Genomic DNA, 24,717 nt, shown 5'->3' on the forward strand with positions numbered 1-24,717 from the left:
TCTTTAAGCAGTTCATCTTATAAGGAAAGAGACTTGCCAACATTATTAATAAATGTGAAGATAGAAGGTACCCAGGATTGCATGGGAAGTAAAAAGGTGAAGCACATGAGGAAACATAGGGAACCCTCTCCCAGACCTTCCCCAGCTGCTCACACTTGTGGACGCACCAGTGTATGAATTTTCTGTCAAGCTAAATTTCAGTATTGAAGAGGATAGCAAATATTTTGAATGCTTTAGCTAATACTTGTGTGGTTCCTTTGACAGAGTAAATATGCTATGCATGATTAAAACAGTGCCAAAGAAGCACTCCGTTAGTTATTATTCTAAAACACTAGCAGCAATTCTAGTTGGCAGATATTTTTCATAAGAAGAACTGCAGTAGCATTGGTAGCTAATTACCAAAATTGTAGTGACAACAACAGTCTTATTCTCAAGCCCAGAGGTATCATTTCCAGAAGGGAGCTCGGTAAGCGTAACAACCATTTTGTCCACTTCACTCCAGTATCCGATCTGAAAAAAGGTTACAGAAGATAGGCACATGGATAAATGATCTTTTTATTGGCCACACGTTGAATTATTTCAAACTCATGTGTGAATCAAAACTTATATCTACATTAACAAAGCTGTGTCTTTTATTTTTGTGACTCTAATACAAATAGAGATTATAAAAACAATGAAACAAAAGCAATTCTTAAAAATGGCTTGTCTCTTCATGTTCACTTCTCATACTTTCCAGGGTAATTTGTTTTGGAGTAATCATATGGAAATAGAAATAAAATCCAAGCAATGGAATTTTATCCATAACAGTTGAGAGAAAGGTACTGAATTAAAATATTAATGCATATTTGCACCAGCTATGTTTTGTCTTCTAAACCATAAACTGTCAGCGATGGTTTCTTTTTCTTCTCATTAAATCTCTTACACCTTGATCAAAAAACAAAAAAATAAATAAATAAATAAAAACAGTTCTTCTATTCACAGTCATTTGAAGATTACATTTCAGTATTACTTACCAGAAATGAATAGATTAGATTTAGGGAAAAAAATTAAAAATTTTTCTGTTTCTGGAAGTAGATAAACTCTACCTATGTGAATATCCATTTCCAGGACTCTCTGGAAGAAGAGGTGACGGGTTAGCAAACTCACCTCCTCGCAGAGAGAAAACTGCCTTTAGATCACTAATGATTTACCTTCCGGGGCCCATTGGTTTTGAGTTCCATAATGTTAATTGTATAGTTTATTCTTTTTCCATTCTGGTCAAACTTTATATTTCCCGAGAGACCTTCAACCTGAACCTAATGAGGAAATGGGAAAGGAGCACAGTTATCAATTTGCTGCAACCGAAGATACCAACTGTACAGATTACTCTCACTGGGCTCAAGTTAAGAAAACTACATTTATAAGATTTCTTTTCACCCTTCAACATACCTCTGTGCAGTTAGGAGATAATGTTCACTTTACGTGAAACATAGCCAGGAGACTAACGTAGCAGGAAAAAATAGTGTCCACTGTTAAGTCACACTTACAATCCATTTTGAGTGACTAACCTGTTTGAGGGCCCTTTCTATTTCTACGCCTTGTCCCCAAGGGACTGCTGGGTTTGCCAGGCAATCTCCTGCATTCCCCCTTCGAGAGATTTCAATTCTCTGCTTCCGAAGGTTGCGGAAAGCCTCAGTCATCACTTGAACAGCATCATAGGTTAGAGCAGAAGTATACTGAAAAATATCACACACATATCATAAGAATAGGAAAAATTCAGAGGGTCACTGCACACTGGCCGTCTGGGTTGCAGCTGGCCACCATACAACACCATATCACAGCCCAAGACTTTAGACACCATCCTTCATCTAGCAGTCTAAGAATCTGAGGGGTAGCATGGAATGCCAGGACTGTGGAGTATGCTCTTGGCCGGAAGCACTGCCTCTTAAGTTAGCATTTCAGCTATTTTGGGTGAGACCTTTTATAATAATAGCGCTTTTCTTTTTAAACAAATTCCCTAGTTAGAGAATCCCTTTATGGTCTGATTTGGATACATAGGAAATTATCAAATTTGCAAACAAATATGCCTCCACTTATGCGGGATTCATTTGCCAATAGGGAAAGAATATTGATGAGTTTAAGTCTCTAAGTCTACCTCCGTGATGCTCACATAGATCTGCAATAGTCTTGAAATATCCATTTTTAAAAGAAGAACTAACAAATTTCATAATTTCTATGCCCCCTTCATGGTTCAGTAGTCTATGATAAAATAACATTGGTTCCAAACTTATGGTATTCAGATCCTAATGGGACAACAGGATTATTACAGGAGGCTGCGGGCCAAGCAGAAAAAAAGAGCATATCTGCGGGCACTAAGCATTGTCAGTGGCTGGATAGGTATTATTACATACATGGATATATACTGCCATCTATCAAATGTATCATGCTGCTATTGTTAATGACAAATCACATTTTAACATAATAGCTTTAATGAACACTTAGGAAATTTCTGTTACTGAGTATTTTTCAATCTGTGAGTAACAAAAGTACAGTGAAGCTGGGTAAAAAATGCAACATCATACTAATTTTGAGACACCCTAAAATTCTTGACCACAAATCCAAAACGAGCACTTAGTATTTCCAAGTCCTCCTCCTCCTTTCTTTAGTAACTTAGTTCTTCCACTCTCAAAAATGATTATTTTACACCTCCTCTTTTCTTCTCATAATACCCACAGCTCTGCACACTTCTCTTTCTCTGAATTCCTGCTGATTATCTTGCCTACACGTCACTGAAAAAATAGAAGCCTTTAGACAGAAACCCTTTACCTTTCAACCAGAAAACTGCCACGATCACATTCTCTCTGTTTCCCTCCTGAGCTGACAACACTCGAGGCGGCCATGCTCCTTCATAAGGACAGCCACTCCAACAGCACACGGATACAGTCCCTCAGATATTTCTAAGGACATTTCATCTACAATTACAACCTCAATATCCTGCATCAGCCTTTTTTCTCTCTCTACTGGATCATCTTTATTAGCACTTCAAATGCTTTGATATCTCCTACCACAAATAAAGAGATAGATGATGATAAATGATAGATACAGATGACAGATAGATGACAGATGGGTAAGTAGGTAGATAGAGGAGAGATATAGAAAGAAAGATCAGTCTATAGGTAGGTAAATAGATAGATATAGTTAGATAGATGATAGCTACAGTAACTGCTTCTTAGGTTTATATCTCCTTCCAATACCAACCCTTCCTTTTTTTTTCTGTTTCCTTCATTAAAAAATTTAAGAGGAATTTTCTAAACTTGCCATTCCACATCAACACTCTTCTCTCTCTCTCAAGGTGGTCTCTCTCAGTTCATGGCTATAAATTACATGTATGTGCTCAAACATTACTTCCTCAATGATGCCCTTCCTGCCCAGCATGGACTCAATCACTCCTCTTCACATGACCTTATTTATTTCTTCATAGTCTCTACCAGTATCTGAATATCTTGTTCATGAACTCTTTATTTCTCTATTTCATCTCTCTTCCCCACTGGAAAATTTACTCCAGGAAAGTAGAAAACTCATCTTACACCACTGAATTCTCAGAGACCAGGGCAGGGTCAGATACATTAAAAAGACCTAGGAAGGAAGGAAAGAATGTAGGTAGGGAAGTCAGAGATCTTGATATTGGACACTCTCTTTACAGGATTCATGTTCTCTTCCAGTCTAGTGAAAAGGTTATAAGCAGATAATCACAATGCGTCTATCATAGTGTTATAAATCAATCTGATGGTAGATAAATGTTGGATTTATCCTCTTAATATGAGAGATATTACAATAAGGCAAATGAAAAATAGTTCATGTAGTATGAATCATCCCCTCCATGTATCCAGAAATTTCTTAAGCCTCCATTTTTCTAATACCAAAATGGCAGTGTGAGGTTATCATTCATTTAATCTTTGTATGTATTAGTTTAGTTAAATCTCTTCCGTTTGACCATATGAATGAGTCAAATTTGTTGGGAAAGTTGGCAAGAAGAAGAAAAAGAGAAAATGATTTTGAGACCATGAGCCCTGTGACTGAGTGTAGTAAACTGTAAAAAGATATTCCTATTTAACTCTAAGTTTTCTTCCTTATTTCTTCTCTTGTGATACCACTTAAACAATGTCATTACAGGCCTATATAGGATTCCTCTACGTATTTAGATTATCTCCCAGATGGATGCACTCGAGGTTCTCACAAATATCTCAACTAGACAGATCTAAGTAAAACCCATCACCATTTTTTCCAAAAAATCTCAACCTTTTTCTCCAAACTATATCTGAGAAATCAGCAAAATATAGTATGTGTCAGATCCATCCATATTTAGAAACAACCCACATTTCTGACTATAAAGAATCCTTAAAATCTGTACTTTCTGCCTTAAGAAAGTATAATGCAGCCATTAAAAAGTGATGCTAATAAAGGTTATATAACAATATGAATAATGTCAATTATAAAATTAGTGAAAACATTATTACAACTAAATTTAAAAAATACCTTCTTCATTGATTAATGAGAATGGTAAAAAAATGGTAATATCTCTTCACAAATAAGGAAAAAAAAATAAACAAAATGGTTATAATAATAGAGAGGAAGCAAACATGATTATGTTTCATTCCTAAGTATTCTAGAATATTCATGTACTATTTTCTTAAGAAAAAGACATTGTTTTGAATCCTATTTACTTAGGAAAATACCTGGAGAAATAAGATTACATATCAGGATTTATCCACCTTACATAGATGCTTATTTCTATTCTCCTAGAGAAAAAAATTGGTTAATTTGCTTTCCTATACAGTAATTAGTTCATTGCCAATGTAATTTTTAAAATAAAGTCTAGGTCACTGAATAGGAAACAGAGCTTCAATTAAATAAATTGGATATTAAAAAAAGAAGTATTGCAATGCACATTAAAAAGTTACGATAATAGTGAAAAGCCAAAATCTTCATTGGGTCAGCCTGCTCACATTACTATGAGAAATCTATCAAGCCATCTGCTAAATGTTTTAGAGGTCTATAAATGTTGGCAAACTACATTAAAAAATAAGATTAGGTTGAATGAACTAAAAGCACTGAGGTTCATGCAGCACGTTAACAATTATGATTCGGAGCATGAGCATGCTAAGAAGAAAAATCCTTTCAACCTTTTTCAAATGCTCAAATTTAATCAAGTCTCCAGCCTATTATTGTTTTAAATTAAAAGTCACAATCATAAAAACACAATTCTGGACGGAGAGAAAATAAACAGACACTATATCCAGAGTTCCTCTTTGTTTATGTTCTACATATGTGGCTCATTTATTTTTCTAAACAAATATATTCATATTTTTGATTGGAGAGTTAGATATTTCAGTTCTACCGTTCCCTAAACTAGATGTAAATTAACTTGAAGGGAACATGATGGCAATGTAACTATCTCCTTCTTTGAAAACAAATGTATCATCTCTGTCCCAGTGTTTATGTTCTGTGAAATCCCTCAGCTGAGTTGGAAATTTATAATTCAGTGGGGGACCATTATGTTTTGCAGTGCTGTATCACAATCACATCCTATCCACACTTTAAGAAGAAATCTGGGAAAACATTTTTATGGTCCATTTTCCAAATGTACTTTTTATTTCATTTTAAATATATGTTTATTGAGACCTATTTTTCAAATACAAAATGAAATATGCATTTTAAACATGTTTGTTATGCCCAATAGTCATCAGACATTATTCAATAATACATTACTTTAATCACTGAAACCAGAAATCAGTATTCTGACAGCCAACAAAAAGAGGGAATGAAGTTCTATGTACACTTGGGATTTAATAAACATACAAAAAGGATAAATAGGCTATAACATAACATTTTATGGGTCATTATTATGATAGCACCTATGCTTAAACATGTGTCATCTGCACTGTGCTAAAATAAAAGATATTCAAAGAAAAAGTACTAGACTTTACATGTTATAAAAGTGCTAAAAACTTACTATGAATAGCTACTTTCAAATTCTCCTTGACATTTGAAATGAAATGTATATGGTTTAGAAAGTATTGAATGTATCACCAGAAGGCAGGGCCCAAGCCCTGATTTTATCATTTACTGCTCAATTGCCTTGGGTAAGATAAAGTGTTTTTATCAATGAAAATAAAGTGTTTCTTATCAATGAAATAAGTAAAACAATGCCTCTCCTATGTCATGGTAGTATTGGAAAAGCTGGTGAGGAAAAAAGAATTCATGTCGACCGACCTGAGCTGGGTGATTTCCTCATGAGCCCTTTTTAAAAAATTCTATGCAACAAATATTTTTACTTCAGTTTTATAGATGAAGATTCTACGTTGACAGCTTATATTTTGCCCAGGGTTAAAAAATTAAGGTGGAGTTTGAGTCCAGATCTTTGTGTTTCTGTGGCAATGACGGTGACCAACCATCTTGGTTTGTCAGGTACTATCCCTGTTTTACACAGCAAATCTGCAGTCCCAGGAAACTCCTCAGTGTCACACACAGGGACAGCGGATGCCCTTGTTTGGCAAACACCACATCAAATGAGTATGGTTAGAGGAAATGAGAAGCCAGGTGACTTATTAAGTATGCCCCAAAATACAAGTTATTAACCAGCATGTTTGCTTTCTTTTTTCCTTTTATTACTACCTAACCTGGTATATAAAACTAGTTTGTTTTGCTGTTTTGAAAACCACTATCCTAATCTACAAGAATCTGTGAGCCAATAAATTCAGAAACTGATTCTCACATTGCCATATTAAAGGCTGTAAGAAATCCTGTAGTGACAATTCCAGTTTAGCTTTGTCTGAAGAACATTCATTGTCCAAACAAATTACCATTTTAAAAATTTCCTTAATACCAATTACTTTTCATAAAAATAAGGTTCTGTGTAACAACCTTGGGCTGTTAAAGGTCTTATGGCCTAAAAAATTGCATATATTCATTTTTTAAATTGTATCACCTGGGGCGCCTGGGTGGCTCAGTCAGTTAAGCACCTGCCTTTGGCTCAGGTCATGATCCCGGAGTCCCAGGAACGAGTCCTGCATCAGGCTCCCAACTCCATCAGTGTCTGCTACTCCCCTGACCTTCTCCCCTCTCATGCTCTCTCTTGCTATCTCTCTCTCTCTCTCAAGTAAGTAAATAAAATCTTTTAAAAAATAAAATTGTATCACTTATTTGATTAAAGTTCTTCTTTTTAAAAGATTTTATTTATTTATTTGATAGACAGAGATCACAAGTAGGCAGAGACAGGCAGAGAGAGAGGGGAAGCAGGATCCCCGCTGAGCAGAGAGCCCAATGCAGGCCTCAATCCCAGGACCCTGAGATCATGACCTGAGCCGAAGGCAGAGGCCTAATCCACTGAGCCATCCAGGTGCCCCTGATTAAAGTTCCTATATGCTGAATGATATGTCCCTAAAGAATCTCACAATATAATTTTCAAATTCTTCATTTTATCAAGTTATCAAAATGGTCAAAAATGATGAGTTCTAGGAAAAATAAGTAAACCTATAAGAAAAACTTTAGAAAGTCTCCCTTTCTTTCTCCTTTCTTTTTTTCTTTCTTTCTTTCTTTCTTTCTTGATTCTGGGCAATGATTAAGATCAACTAGAGCTGTTAAAAAAAAAAACAACAGTATTGGGAAATACATTCTACATTTAAGTTCATTCACTTGTCTTAATTTTAAATTTAATTGGAGTCCGCCCTCTGGAAAAGAGGTGTCTGTGATAAGGCTGTTTAAGGCTTGTTGAATATGTGCCCTTCGAAACTTCACCACATAAAGTCACAGGATCTTCACAGAAACTCAACATCAATGGAGCATCAGGAACTCTCATTCATTGCTAGTGACAATGCAAAATGGTACAGCCACTTTGGGAGAAAATTTGGCAGCTTCTTGAAAACTAAACATACTCTCACCATACGATGCAACAACTTTACTATTTGGTATTTACCCAAAGGAGTTGAAATCATATATCCACTCAAAAACCATTGCACATATATTTGAGGTAGATTTATTCACAACTGCTGAAACGTGGAAGGAAGTATGTCCTTCAGTAAGTGAACAGTACATCCAGGTAACGGAACATGATGGGATATTATCAGGGCTTAAAAAGAGTAAGCTACCAAGCCATGAAAATACATGGAGGAACCTTGTATGTATATTACTAAGTGAAAAAAAGCAAATCTAAAAAGACTACATACTGTATGATTCTAACTATATGCGTTCTGGAAAAGGCAAAACTACAGAGACAGTAAAAAAGATTCTCTGTTTGCTATGAGCAAGAGGAGAGATGAAAAGCAGAACAGAGATTTTTAGAGTAGTGAAAATATTCACTATGAGACTATAATGATGGGAGAATGTTATTGCACATTTGTCCCAAACTATAAGATGTACACTAAGAGTGAACCATAATGTAAAATATGGACTTTGAGTAATCATGATGTCAATGAAGATTCATCAGTTCTAACAAATGAATCACTCTGGTGAGTGAAGCAGATATTGAGGAGGTTGTGCTTGGGGTGGGGGACAGAGATATACGGAAATTCTTTTTTTGCTCAGTGTTGTGGTGAACCTTAAACTGCTCTAAAAAAGTTAAATTGTAACTACAAAGTAAAAAAAAAAAAATCAACATCTAGTAAGCACAGAGTTTCAAGGTGAAAAAAACAGGTCTGTTGGAAATAAATCAAATTTAACATCCTTTATTATTCTTTTTGAGTAGTAAAAATGATTTTTAAGCCCCTGTGAAGAAATACTCTTCATGTAAAAGGAATACATTAAACAACAAATTTTACCTGAATTATTCAGATTGGCTACTGACCCTGACTGAGTCTTGCTTAAGGACAAAGACTTTTACATTCTGAAACTTTGGTTCATGTAAGTACTCAAAAGTTTCAGATAAAACTAATTAGATTCGTCACAATGGAAAAAAGATACTCAAATGAAAACATTGTCTGGTTTGATTCACCCGTTATTGCCAGGAAGAGACTTTCTTAGAGACAGATCTTTTATTTTGTTGGTTGCATAAATTTCTCCCAGACTTTCTCCACTTCCTAGGAATCTTCTCACAAAGTGAAAGTTGCTCATCTTTTTTAATCCAGGGAAAATAAACAAATATGTTCCAAGATATTTTAGAGTTTGATTTTGATATTTGGAGTTCAGAGATGACTGCCTGCAAGTCATTACAATTTTTGAGAGATAGAAGAACCATCTGAGAAATCATAGATTTAGCAAAAATTAGAATTATTAGTGTATGTTTTATTAAGTGTCAAATTAGCCCTTTACATAATCATGGCATTAGATATTTGAGATAAATCGTATACATTGCCTAAATTGATTCCCTCTACAGATGAAGAAATGTGGAAATGAGATGAATCAGATATCCTGCAGTAGTATTACAAATAGTAGTGATGCCTTTTTACTTTTAATGCTCTAACATATGTTTACATAGTACAATATATTTTTTCAATTATTTTTAGTAAAAATTTTACCAATATCATAATTTTACTTCATTTTTAAAATCATTTCTTTTATTTTTTTAATATTTTACTTATTTATCTGAGAGAAAGAGAGAGCGCATGCTCAAGAGAGAGCACAAGCGGTGGGAGGGGGGAGCAGCAGAGGGCGAGGGAGAAGCAGGCTTCCCGCTGAGCAGGGAGACAAACATGGGACTGGTCTCAGGATCCTGGGATCACGACCTGAGACCAAGGCAGACACTTAACCGATTGAGCTACCCAGGTGCCCCCAATATCAAAATTTTAATTTACGGGCTTATTTCAACCATTTACACACTTTTCAAGCCATAGAATATAAGAAACAAAACATGTCAAGCCTCTAGGCTATTGTCTTGCAAAATACTTTAATATTAGGAGTAGGGGATGCCAATGTGTCAGCAGTGGTTTTGGTCAGTTAGAATGTTCAAGAAGCAGAATTAATTCTATTAAGCCACTAGGGTACTATATAATGCATGGCGCTAATTACTGAACTGAAAAAGATTATGCTATTTTCAGACAGGCCTAATAACTCTCTTAGGGCAGCAATTAAAAAAGTTTGAGTCTGTGCTTTAAGTCCTTTCCTGACTGAAATGAGATTCTGGTAGGAAAACCATTATTTAAAGGGCCACGAAAAGGTCAGTCATGGTCACGTATTATTGTTGAATGCCTTAACATCAGCAGAATAGCACAGATGCTGAAGTTGAACCGAGGTTCAGATTGCTGATGTAACCAGGCCAAATGGATAGCTATCACCTTACAAGTTGTTGAAGACGCCGAAACACCGAAAATCTATCTAAAAATAGAAGTATTTGTAAATTATTTTTTTTAAAGATTTTATTTTTTTTTATTTATTTGACAGACAGAAATCACAAGTAGGCAGAGAGGCAGGCAGAGAGAGAGGAGGAAGCAGGCTCCCTGCTGAGCAGAGAGCCCGATGCGGGGCTCGATTCCAGGACCCTGGGATCATGACCGGAGCCGAACGCAGAGGCTTTAACCCGCTGAGCCACCCAGGCGCCCCTGTAAATTATTTTTGAGAGAGTGCTAAATCATCTTTATTACCTGCCTCTTTCAAAACTTTTTTTCTTTTTTTTAAGGAAGGTAAAATGGTCACTTTAATCGTCCCATTTAAATCTAGGTGCCGTAATGGTTCTGGTCCGATGATCTTCAAGTAAAATACCACTACTTATATGCCAGGGCTGAATAAAAGGCCATAACAAATATTAGTGCAGAAATTTTAGCCAAAGTTCACAGAAATGATAATTACTTTTTTTTCTTTCTCAGTGATTTGTTATTTTCAAAGGGTTTCTTTATATTTTTCATTTCAACAATTATCTACTATGTGTCTACTGTGTGTAAAGCACTGTAGGACACTGGAGTCAGGAAGACACAAATGATGCAGACTGCCTTTCAGAGTCTTGTTTTTAACCCACAAATATCTTCCAACTGAATTTATATCACTATATAATAAACAAATGGTTATGATTGCTGCAAATGTTTTTTTCATTTACAAATAAATCCGAAAGACTCGGCAATCGTAACAAACCCATTCATTTTCCTCCTTCCTGGTGCCATCACCACAGTTAAGACAACTATGATCAGTTACATCGGCTGCCTGGATTGTTCCTGATATCTTCCTAAAAGCTCACCTGCTATCAGGTGCAAACCCTACAATCTATTGTCAGCAGACAGTGTTGCAAAAGAGGGTAACCAGTAATCTTCCTGTATCAAAACTCTCCTCTGGTGGTTCCTTAATGCTCTTAGACTGGAGGTTTGTCATTTCTCTGACACTTAGTGCCAGCTTGCAGAGTAAAAACTCAATAGATAGGCATTGAGTGGATAAATGCATTGATAAATGAATAAATGAATGAACACTGCCCGAAATTAGCAAATTGGTGAACCAGATTTAAAATCTCTATACCATGACTTTAGAGTATTTTTTTGTATAGAGTATAAGAATGAAGAAATTTAACATTATTAACATATTTCTTGGTTATTAAAATATGTGAAATATTGAAATATTTATATTTTACTTGTATTTATTGAATAAGGATGATTTTAACTAAGAAACTTTCAAAGATTTGTTAACTTCTGGAGAAAACTAAAAGTTTAAAACAATCATTTATTTAATATTCCCACAACTTGAAATAATTTATATTATCTCCCAAGCCTAACCACAGGGAGAATTTCACGTACTGAATTGCATTTTTGCAGGTTTTTATGCCTATAACCTGAGTTTTTATTTTGGTGACAATAAAACATGATTTAAATTATCAGGCTATGTACCTGGTACAGTCAATGACCCAAAAGACAATATAGAAAGAAATAATCTCATTAGGAAATATTCTTGCTTTCCTTTCTTAAACAGATCATATATCGAAGATAATGCTATTGTTTATATTAGAAAATACTGTATCATTCCCCTAAGTAGTTTTTCTTCCTTTTTTCTGCCCATGGAGCAGAAAAAAATCATGAAAGCCCTGTCCAGTGATTTCTATCTTTTACATCTGCTGACATTAGAAGAGACCTATCTCTTGGTAACTCCCACAAAATGTCCATCTCTCACCCAATCCATGTATTTTGAATTTTTACAGCAGAAAATAAAACAAAACAAACAAACAACAACAAAAAAAAAAAAAAGAAGAAGAAGAAAAAGTAGTTTCCTGACACTGTCATGCCCTTGTATCACTTTGAATCTGTGTACATTCTCTTTCTCCAACACCCTCTTATAGTTTTTCTCCTGCTCAACCACGTGAAAAGCCCTCCTGAGACAGCCCACCCCTGGAGATCCCTCCTTAACATCCTTTCCCCCATACTGTCCTAATCATATGTGGAGAGCGGGCATATTTTACATGCATCATTCTCTGTTTTGCTTATTTGCTTACTGACATGTTAGTCTCTTCCATTAGACTGGGGATTTTCAAAGATAAGAGTCTTTTTTGGTTTGGGGGGGGTTGTTTTTGTTTTTACTTTTGTTTTTGTTTTTAAGTGCTACAGAGGGAAGGGAGTAAGCTCCCAGCAGAGTGAAATTTGGAGCAAGGTTTTGGTGAAATTGTTAACAGAATGCATTGCTAAAAATCTCTCAGACCCCAAATTTGCCTTGCATTTTGATACATGACCCATGCGCTTCAATAATGATATGACTTCCATGAGAAAATAGTCATCTCATTTTGCTCTCATCCTTCTCACAGTAGACAGCAGTGGTAGGAACACGGTGACTAATCGAGTATTCAAAATGAGCACTTTAGTTCTATTTGGGGATGAATGCCACATGCAATCTTCATCAGAGAGCTTTAAAGGCACCATCTTGGAATGGATGAAAGCCTGCAATTCGACAGAACGAGAGCAGCAGGTGGAGACACACCCTGAGCACAGGTGGAGACATACCCTGACATCAATGAAAAGACTAGATGTCCATTTGTCTTCTTATCAGCTTTGCTACCTGAAGGTACCCCCACAAACCCATAGTACTCTTATAAACAGTGTACATGGGGAATATCAGTGATGGTCACCAAACAAAGTCACCTAGTTTTGAGAAAAAAAAATAACTCTGGGTTATTCTTTAACATTCTATGAGATGGTTTCCTGAATTTAACTTATAATTAACAGGATCCATTCACATATCCAAAAATAGAGAATTCAATGCTTTCAATCCTTACCTAGGACCAGTCTCATAGCCAGACACAAATTTAAAGCCAAAAATCCATATCTTTTTTTTTTTTCTTTTCATTAGGTGCAGAAAACAACCACAAAACCTCTGTCTGATGTATAAACTGGGAGAGCAACTAAAATAACACTGTCCTGGCTGGTTCATACACATCTGCTTAATAATACACAAATAAACAAATGAAATCACTATGTATATGAAATGCTTTGCAACTTTTGCTCTTATTTTTCATAAGTCTAGTTTCATAAAGAATGTGATCATCTCATTCCACACATGCTATGATCCTCTTTTATCTCCGCTGTCCATAAGATGACCAACAGAAGGAAGAAAACCTTCCTATCAACAGCAGAAACATTTAATATTTAGAGGTAAATATATGTAGGTAGGTGTATGCATAATAAAATATGTTGAATAAACAAGTGAAGTCCAGACCCATGGAGAATAAAAGATGAGTCTGGTCGTGTTCATATCAGAACAGTGCACTGCATTTAGAATTAAAAGATTCCTTGTTTGATTTCATAAAACATTTATTGCTTTTTGTTCCTAAAACAAATTAAGATTTTCATCTTCTTCCTAGAGTGTCCCAAAGAACACTCTACTTGCCAGCAGTTAGATACAAATAGATAAAGATACAGATATATAGATCCAGATGTAGATGGACATATTAGTAGATAGAGATATACCTTAATTGTAGTTGTGTGTGCTCCAGGGTATTCTTTTTCTTCCAGTGTTGACCATCTTTCTATAAATTTGGATACCAGGGAATCATCATAGTCCACTATCTGAAATCCAGAGACGTTTGCACCTCCAAACTGAATTTTTAATAGGTCTCCATCAGTAAATCCCTAGACATAGAGCACATATGTCAGGCTTTCCATTAAGACTCAAAGAGAACTTAACATTTACCCAATAACTCCATACATTGTGGTTTTACAAATGTCAAAGAACACATGAGATATAAAAAAGCCTGGAGGAAATGTTTCGTGTATTTATCAACCAATACTCTGCACTAGTACCTACTGTCATCTTGGCATCACAGCGGATCCTTAATCAATGATTGTTTATTGGTTGTACTCACATAAAAGCTCTCCATTTTACTGAGAAATCTTCCGTGGGTAAGTACTGGTTTTATTTATTCAATCTACAACAGAGCACTACCACATAGTTATAAATACTCAAGAACATAAAGCTAGTTCCCCAAGAGATACAACATAGTAAGCAAGTTATTCCTATTTTAATTGTTCATTCTCATAGGTGATAAAACATCTTTAAAATGAGAATGGAAGGTACTAAATGCCTAGTTACCATTTGCAAACACTCAAACAATATCATATTAAGTATGGAGCTTAACTTTTTATAAAATATATGAAAGTTTAAAAATCAATCTCTTGCATTATTAGAATGAATTCAGTCATTAGTAAAACTATCATGTGGTGCTGCCATTAATTTCAAATATTGCGCTGTCATAAATTCTATCACAGTTTGAGAGGACATTATCTCAAGGATGAAGTCACAATTTTAATAAATCACAATTATAAGTACTTTTTACCTTATACACTTACTTCTCATTATTCTGCATAAGGATTGAAAATATCCCTGAATCTCAAATATGGGAGAATCTTTTCTTTGTTATTGATATTTAAAAAACATATTTTAGTACTATTTGTGTAAAGAGGGATAATTATTTCATTATTGGGTCAAATTTTGGTTTTTCTCTTTATTGAAATAATGCAAATAGTGCAAGAATATATATAACAAAAGTCACAGATTTTCTGCTCTGTCCCCTCCACGCTCTAGTTAAGCTGCTTCAAAACAAGCAATTTCAGTAATTTTTGTTTTTCATATATTTACCTCCATATTTCTGCACACATTTTCTCTATTTTTTCTTAATTTATCAATTTTGATATCTTTATTGAGTTTATGTTTATGTGTGATGTGTATATAATTCATCCACATTTACCTGCTCACCCATTTTCATGTTCATGGTTATCATATTTATAATTCTGTTATTCAGAGCTGTCAAATAATGTGGTATGACTGTATTTTCTTTTTTTTTTTTTTTTTTCTTAAGAGAGAGAGAGTACTAGTTGGAGGGGAAAGGCAGAGAGAGAGAGAGAGAATCTTAAGTAGGATCCATGCTCAGCACAGAGATGGGGCTCAATCTCACAACCCTGAGATCATGACCTGAGTGGATACCAAGAGTTGGGAGCTTAACCGACTGAGACACCCAGGTGTCCCTGCATTCTCCTTCTTGAATAGTATCTCACTCTAATGTTAATAATTGCTTCATTTTTTTCACTACTATAGTTTTCTATGTGCCTATCCTTATTTTTCTCTAGTTGCTCCATGAGAACTTTTCATGTTTATATAAGTAAATCTTTTTTAAAGTAATATCAAACATATTGAGTAATCTATTTCTCTTTTTTTCTGAATATTTAATTTACAGGAGACCTTCTGAATTCTGTGATTTGAATTGATGCCTCTTTCCAACTCTTCTGCAATTGTTACTCTGGAGTGTCCCTTCACCATGTTTCTGACTTGTTCTCTCACTTCCTTGATCACTATTCTCTCATGTTTTACTCCCTTCTTCTTCCAGAGCCCTCAATAGTTTCTCAGACACATTGGAGATAAATTTTTTGAGACACTGAATGTCTCAAGATATCTTCATTTTGCTCTGACACTTGATTACTCTCATAACCCGAAGACGTTGTTCCACTGACTTTTATTGTTCCTATTGAAAAATACAATGTCATTATTTCTAATTATTTTTTGCATGTGACCTGCTTCATATTTCTCTCTGCCTTCTCCTCCCACCTGTCTGAAACTTTTAAGATGTTCTATTGATCTCTGAAATTTCATGATGACATTTTCTTTGAAACATAAAAGAAGTCTCTTTTCTTTCATTGTTTTGTGTAGTCAACGGGTATATTCGTGTCATCGAGTACTGGGAATTTTTCTGAATGTTCTTTGATAATTTCTTTCCCCTGCCTTCACTGTCTGTCTTTCTAGAATGCCTATTATTATGACATCGTAACTCTTAGATTAAACATCTAAGTTTTTCACAGGTTCCATGTACACACCACCTCATACTGTATTGTCATTTTGTTACATAATCTGGAAGATTTTTCTTAAACTTATCATCAAAGTCATAATTTTATTTGTTGTAGTAGAAAAAAAGTTAACTTTCCATAATTCTTTCTTATTCTCTGAGTTTTTCCTCTTTTTCATAACATACTTTCTCTCTTCTTTATGGATAATTTTCTCCTATTACTCTGCAGATACTCTTTACAATTTTAAACATTTTTCTTGTGTTTTCTGCCTGCCCTGTTTCTGTTTATTTATTCATTCATTTATTTGTTTTGTATTACATCCTTCATGGCCCAGACTTTTCTCAAATGCCTGATTCTCCTTGGCTATTTAACACTCTGACACTAAAAGATTTCTTGGAATTTCCATGTGCCTGGGGAGGCTACCGGATGAATGTGCTTCACTGTATGGTAGTCAGGTGGGGGTGGATTGCAGTACTTTCTGTCCATATCTAGGTTGAAGAAATGAGAACTGCCTCCCTTTATGACCACTTCTTCATCACTTTATGTACAAATTATCCTTTTAAACGTTGTATCAGGAACTTAATCACAATCTGTGTTTTGGGAGTCTAATCCACCATTACCAGTTCCTGAGGAAATTCATCAATAGCTTTATCTGAGGACTTTTCTTTTATCACCACCTCGTTTAACACTCATTAGACCCTAGACAGAGAAAGGGAGCTATCTCCAGTTGAGAGTTTGGAAGATGAAAGCTCTTCAACTCTGAATGGCATTCTTCAATTTTAAATGTCAGTGAAAATTTCAAGTGCCCTCTAAATTCATAGAAACTGCAACACTCCTCAGATACTTTGAACTTACTGACTCACTGGAAGTTCCATATGGTGAAGATGCCAAGTATTCAGAAATGGAAAAGCAGAATCTGAATTCAGATAAAATACAAGCTATGATCCTCCCTAGAAGATGACAGCAACAGGCACACGTTTTCTATTTTCTAATTTTTTTCCCCACTTTGGTCATCTGTACATTTCTTTCCATTTCATAGCATCAGATATCAACTCTCAAATTGATGAGCCACCTTCTGTCATTATTTCTCAATGTTCCAATATAATCTTCTCCATCTGGACATTTTTAAAGATCACGGCTTTCAATGTGGCTCTGTGTTGTTCATCAAATGGCACAATTCACACAGGGGACTGACTGTCCAGGCTGTTCCCTGCACAGAATGTGGTTCTGAAGAGAGTGAATACAGAGTTTCATTTATTTTAACCCCTGCTTCTCTGGTAGGGAGTCATTTAGGATCTGTAATATCACATCAATAGATAAATTCTAATGAATTTTATAATAGCCATTTCATTGGCAAACAGAAGTTTTATCTGAACAACCAACTTCTACTAATAACATGCAGATTTGAGATTTAATATTCTAAATCACTGGTGCCACCTTCTAGTGAAAACAGCTTTTATTAGTTATAAAGTTTTTTTTTTCCCCCATCATTACTAGAAATAATGTCTTCTGATAGAACAATATAATATTCCAGAAACTACCTACAGAAATAAATCTACAGGGGTGCCTGGGCTCAGTGGGTTGAGCGGCCAACTCTTGGTTCGGCTCAGGTCATAATCTCAGGGTCATGACATCAAGCCCCGAGTAAGGCTCCATGCTGCTGAGCATAGAGCCAGCTTGGGATTCTCTCTCACCCTCTCCCTCTGCCCTTACCCTCCATCCCTCTTTCAAAGAAAGAAAGAAAGAAAGAAAAAGGAAGGAAGGAATGAAGGAAGGAAGGAAGGAAGAAAGAAAGTCAGTCAGTCTACATTTGGGTAAATATGAGACCTTTCCAAAGTCTTATTATGCTATTTAGAATAAGCCCTCATTTTCTCCCTCTTTTTCTATCTTCCTGAGACTGGGGAGGGCAGTTTTCTCAGTCAAGTAAGATCATACTTCATCAAAGAACATAGAACTTTGCAACAGTAAAGGCTTAAGGTCATTTTACTACTGATCTGAAAACTATTTAGAAAAAAATGTCTAACAATAATTCTAACTTGGCTCTGATTATACTTAAGAGAAAGAGATATAATCAAACACTTAGATGTTCAGTATGATCATAATTTGACAGAAAGCCTAATGAAAAACTGATCAGCTACAGGGATTAAATGTCATTGTGTTGCTTACATAGTAAATAGAAAATCAGAAATAAATAAAAATTCTTGACATTTGCAGCTTTAATCTTTCACTAAGATGTATTTTCACAAATGTGTATTTATCTCAAATACTATGTTTACTGAAAACTGTAAAGGAATGCACAAAGGGAAAAATTATAAAACACTGTGATAGAAACAAGAGGAAATTTGAACAATTGAACTAGATTATTTTTGAAAACTTTTCCATAATTAAATATGCCTTCAAAGACAATTTATGAAGTTTGTCAAATATTTCTTACATCACTTATAATAGGAAATTGATTAGAGTATATAAAGTGGGAAGTCAGTCTAAAACACAAACTGAGAAAAACATTGTTACTTCTAACTGATCAATATAATCAAGATACGTTTTTAAAAGTACCACTAATAAATGCTGGTCATTCAAAACTATTTTCTAAGTATCTCTATTAAAATTAAAAATATCAATTAATTCACCTACCAGATTTGCAATGATATAATGGTAACCTTTAACATGTTTTCCAATGGTAATAACCTAACAAAGATAAAGAAATAATTATTTAATACATGCAAATAATAGAAATTATAATTATTGATGTTATGACCTAATTGAGGAAAAAAGTGGAATTTTATCTACTATGTTTTCTGATATCCTATGATGGGTCCTATTTGACAAAATATAATTCTCAAACACAGAGAATATTTCTCTCAGAAAAAAGTGACAATACATTTCAGTGCTTTATAAATGCTATCTTTCAAGAAGTCAATAAGTAAACAAATAATTATTTCAGTTTTGTCTTCAGTGAAAATAAAGTCACAAGATTTTAAGAAATGTAAAATGAAAAGAATATTGAATCCATAAGTCATAATTTTATTTCCACAAAAGCTATTTTTCTAAAACATTAGACAGCTGAAATCAACACCTGAGCTTTTATATTCACACACTGACACTCAAATTTATAGTAGAACATTAATTTATAAATTACTAATAAGCATATAAAAGAATTCTTATATGAATTTATAAAATAATATTCCCATCTTAAGAGTCTTGAGATGCTTGCAATTTAGTTCAAATGAACATTATTATTTCCAGCTTGAGGCAGCAAAGCATCAGAGAAGCTAATCTTTCTCCACAAATCTAAGTCAAAACTCGGCAAGATAAACGTATGATGGAACACGAGGTTGAGGTCTTATTGGTAATGCTCATGAGAGTTTGGGACATTACAGAATCAGTGTGACTTGTCACTGATCTATAGCAATTCAAGAGAGTAAGACATTGGTGAAATGGCCATACTGTAGTCCTAGTACTTAGATATTCAAATGTAGCTCTTATTTTTAAGAAAATTTCACACCAAAAGAAAGCAGGAAATGCCAGGACTGCAGAGAAACATTCAAACCATTAGCTCATTTCCCTGATGATACAGTTTTGGTGACTTCCTATTGCTTCTAGTATAATAAGCAAAATCCTTAATTTATGCTACAAAGTCCAGTAATCTTGCAAGCTTCTCCAGGCCCTCTTTTTCCACTCTCTATACTAGGGTCTCATTGGCCCTCCTTTTAAGTATTTTTGTACACGAAAAGGCTTCTTTCCATTACCTCAGGACTTCACATATTCTGCTTCCTTGCTTGGAAAGCTCTCTCAACCACCATATCATTTGTCTTATTAATGCTTCAGGCACAAGGAATCTGAGCCCAATGTTACCTCCTGGGAAAGGATTTCCTTGACCTTCTCTTATCCCAGACAAAGTCAGGTACTCTAAAGCAATGCATTTAGTTAAAGAACCAGGGCAAAATCCTAGGAAAGATTCCACCAAATGCCCCTTTGATGTTAAATGATAGCTATTTGGAAGAGAGTTAGGGCTTGTATCATATTCTAACCTATTTTTATGTAATGCAGCTAAATCACTTTTTCCAAGAAAATGAACCCTCTGTATTGAAAGGAAAATTGCAAAGAAAAGATGTCCTTCTGCATGAAAAATATATTAATTAGCATCACTTTAATTGAATTGATTTTGTCCCTCATACTTCCTACTGACATCTGTTGGTTCTGTTTACTGTTCAATCTACTTTCTGAATCATGCATGCCTTCCTTCTGGGAATTAAAAACAAACAAACAAGCAAACAACAACAACAACACAAATCTTACAAATGGTGCTACCAGTAGTTGAGTAGAGCGTTCACTGAAATGGGGGGGGAGGGGGATATGAAAATTCACTAGCTCTGCCTCTACATAGGAATTCATGTTGACCATGCCATCGTATTTTTGCTTTATAATAATAATTAACACTGCACTAACAATAGTAAACTTATATTGATTTCTAAGTGTTTCTGATGGCTGACTCCCTTTTCCACCCAATCACAACCAGAAATACGTAACTCTAAGGTTTTATTGAATGATAAAATTTTCATAATCAAGAAAGATTGGTTCTCTTTCTAACTTTAAGCTATTATAACAGTAAAGTTTCATCACCTCTGTTCTCTTATAAGTATTTATAGAGTGAATAAGTAAATACTGTTTCTTTTTCTTTAAATGTAGTTCAATCCCACTTTTTGCTTGGGTCACTCTATTCCTTGAAGGTCTTCCATGATCTCCTAATCTAAATTTTTTTGTATTTTTTTTCATAACATCCTGTTCTCTTCATTCATATATACCACCATTATAATGGCATATTAATTTATGTAAATATATCATAAATATTTACCTTAATGGGGTTGCCTGTTTTATTTAACATTACTTTCTTGGATCTGCCACCGTGCTTGTCTGGCAATATTAGACACCCAAGGAAATTTACTGAATGAGTAAATGAATGAAAACAAACCAGACAAATGCTGCCAGTGTGTGAACCCTCCATAGATCCTCCTGTCCCTATTAAAGATAGGTTCTTCCTCCTCCTCTTAGACTACATTGCTTTCCAACTTGTAGAACTACAGTGTGACATGTAAAATTTGTCTTCCCCTCTAAACCATGGGTTAATGGAGTACAGCTACCACTATTCCCTGTCTTTGCACATTTCATTCTAGACACAGAGGATGTCTGCAGTTAATGTTTGTTGAATGATGCAACCAACCACTGTACACACTCATTTAATAATTCAAGAGTGTCTTATGAAAATACAATGAACATGTGCAAAGTCTCTGTACCTTTTGAATGGATGTCCATATGTACATTTAATCATCATATATTTGTTTCAACATATTACATTCCATATATTCCCAAATTCTCCTATAGTTTCCGTCTTCTAGTTTTGGAAATAATGATTTTCATGTAGACTTTCAACAACATTTATTATGATGATCCATGAATACATAAATTCTTTAAAAAAAGACTAATGACTATTATTAAAATTCAGTTTTAATGAGAATCTCCTATGAAATTCAAATGAGTTGCCGAGGATCACATTTGAACAAGAGGCCTTCAGGTTAAAACAACCCTAACTTCATCTCCTGAGACAAGAATTAAGACTTTTTCACTGAAATGTTCACCTCTCTGGCATAAAACATTTAGCTCTTTCTCATAACAAGTTAGTTTATCTAGTTATTTAATATTTTATGTGAGATCCATTTTGTATGTCTTAGGGCCTGTATTATTACACATCAATTAAAGCTACATCAACATTTATGTTTGCAAAATGCTTTGTGTTATATAAATGGTGAATTAATTTTTTACTCAAAACCTAGAAGGGCCAAGAAATGCATACTTAACTGCACATTTTTCTTCCAATCCTATATTAGTCCAAGGAACTAACAGCCACACACACACACACACACACACACACACACACATTTATCAGTTGGGAAAAGAAGCAGATACCCAGTGAAGCAGATCTTAACTCACTAAATCATGATGCTACTTCACCAACATCCCTGGTCATTTACCCTACATATAATATAGTGGATCTTATTTTTATCATTAGGATATTACTGAATAGCTGTCCTATCCTAAAAGACCTTAAATGGAATCAAAGTGGTATGGTAAGCACAGATAAAACATCCTTAAGTCCAGTAAACTTCTCAAACAGCAAACACAGACTGAATATGTCTCCCCTACATATTTTAATTTCAAAGATTAATAGTTTTATAGTGACACAAAGCCCACCTAGCAGGAGGAAACAAAAACCTTGGAAAAATAAATATAGGCTTTCTCTGAAGATGTGTTCAGACAACATAGGCACAATGTTCCATACTGTGCTCTAAGGTTTGATGGTCTCCATGTTTTGCCACAAACTACTCACTTCTCTCTTAGAACCCCAGCCTTACTTTCACTTAATTAGTGGCCACTTCTTTATCTCTAAAATGTTCAACAATTTAATTTTAAATTTCCGACTAAAATATCAAACTTTAGGGCAATGCTTATCATATAGAACATAAGACTCAGTAGCTACATATTGAATATAGTTAATGATTAGCATGGTGTGTCAGCATGACTGAAGACCCTCTGCTACTGCTAACTGAAACCAGAGGTAATTTAATTGATGACCTTTGCTTCATCCTATATAAACCATAAAGGAAAAACTGCTGTTCAGCACCTCACACGAATACTCACTGCAAATGCTGACACTGCGCACACATTCTATATTTGGTGCCATTAGAAAACAGAATAGCCAACCTGGTCTACGATGTCGTTTACTTTATCCCGTTCACAGTCCAGGATTACACGCCGTTCCTTTTTTAACTCCAGATCTTGAAAAAGTGATCGGTATGTCTCATCTTTCTTGTCATTGTTAATGTTTCCAACATTGATAGCAGTCACTTGCCATTTCTTTTCTGCAGCAGAATCCAGTACAGCTTGCAGTGTTGATAAGCCTAGGAAGGCAAAGAAAAATGATGACCGCAAAAGATACTTGAATAACTCAGAATTACGTTGTGAAATTGACAGCAAATATATTTTTAAGTCTGATATTTTTGTGCAACTGAGGGGATGTTGACTCCTCTAAAAAGCTACAATGAGGATCTTTATCGACATTGAATTATTTCTGCTTCACATCAAAAACTCTTTTATCTATATGCTATTGTTCTGATGGAAAGAACCATATTCCGGTGGGGGGGATAGTCTCCCCTTCTTTCAGCTCTTTCAGCTGTCTTCTTTCGGATATTACCAAAGAGTAATGTCTGTGATACCTTTGGTTAACGTGAGATCCAAAGACATGACACACATTTCTTTCTCTTACAGAATGGGAAAGACTGTTTCTTTACATATGACAGCCTATCATTTCATATTAACATCCTCAAGAGGATGTTAAATGAAAATGTTGCAACATTTTCAGGGAGACAAATCTACATGAGTCTCTGTGAGCATAGGATCCAATAATCTCAATGAGGCTGTTAATTTTCCTCCTATTGTCTTCCAGTCAGCCGTTGTTTTCCTCAGCCTTCTGTCACATCATGTTTTTGTTATTGGGACTGATCCCATAGAGATTAAAATGTTCACCTATTAACCAGATGGTAGCAGTTAGTTTTCTAGCTCAGATTTGTTACATTTACTTAACTTTTCAAATGTAAGACCTGTTTACTATTTATCAGTAACTTTGCTTATGACATCTTATGACTTAGAAAATTTTCTTTGTATTTTTAATAAAAATATATTACTTCATACATAGGATTGAGAAGGAAAATAATTGGGGAACTTATTCCCTAAAGTTAAATCTTCAGTTTAGCACTAGGAAAAGCAGTACATAAGCTTGTCTTCCACATCACTTCAAGTCTTCACAGCCAACCTAAATTCATCATTTCTATTAATAGCTTAATGAACAAAACAAAATCTGGGCTCCAAAAAGAATTCAGGACTCATCACATCATCTTCCTGATTCCAGAAAGTCCTACATCTTTCTCAGAAGAATGCTGATTTCTTTTTAGCCATAAAATGTGGGATTTACCTAATATGATCACACTACTCTATAAATTTTATTCACGTGCTACACTTTATTTTCAATCTATTTACTATGGCAAAAATATGTGCATTGTAAAAAAAACAAAACTACTGAACCTGGAAACAGCATTAAAAATTGTATTGATTCAGCACTGACCAAGAGTATATAAGATTAGCTTAGAACATCTTGTGATACAAAATGCAAGGAAGCTCTCCAAAACTATCAGAGTTGTGTCAAAAGACTCAGGAGCCAATGTGATGAAGATCAAGTAAATTTGAGGCAATTTGGATATCAATAGGAATAATAACCGCAAAAGACTTAAATATATAATATATTTTAAACCCACAAATTCTTATTAATACCAAAAATTATAAACTACCAAAACCGAAACAGCAAGAAATAGAAAACTTGAACAGACTGATAGCCAGCAAAGAAATTGAATCAGTGATATTTAAATATATATAAATATCTGGTTGCCTTTGAAGAATA

General features: G+C 34.7%; 1 protein-coding gene across 2 annotated transcripts in view; it reads right to left on the minus strand.

Moving 5' to 3' along the window:
- GRIA2 (glutamate ionotropic receptor AMPA type subunit 2) overlaps positions 1-24,717 on the minus strand; it is a gene marked incomplete at both ends in the record, with an annotated part of 151,313 nt that overhangs the window by 41,611 nt on the left and 84,985 nt on the right. For both annotated transcript variants that reach the window (XM_080796989.1, XM_080796990.1), the window contains 6 exons: positions 400-510; positions 1,191-1,295; positions 1,548-1,715; positions 13,842-14,003; positions 18,843-18,896; positions 22,968-23,164. In XM_080796989.1, the coding sequence (XP_080653115.1) occupies positions 400-510; positions 1,191-1,295; positions 1,548-1,715; positions 13,842-14,003; positions 18,843-18,896; positions 22,968-23,164 (797 nt within the window). The remainder of the gene's footprint in view (positions 1-399; positions 511-1,190; positions 1,296-1,547; positions 1,716-13,841; positions 14,004-18,842; positions 18,897-22,967; positions 23,165-24,717) is intronic.

This window comes from Martes martes, assembly GCF_963455335.1.
Source record: "Martes martes genome assembly, chromosome: 2".
Classification (NCBI taxonomy): domain Eukaryota; kingdom Metazoa; phylum Chordata; class Mammalia; order Carnivora; family Mustelidae; genus Martes; species Martes martes.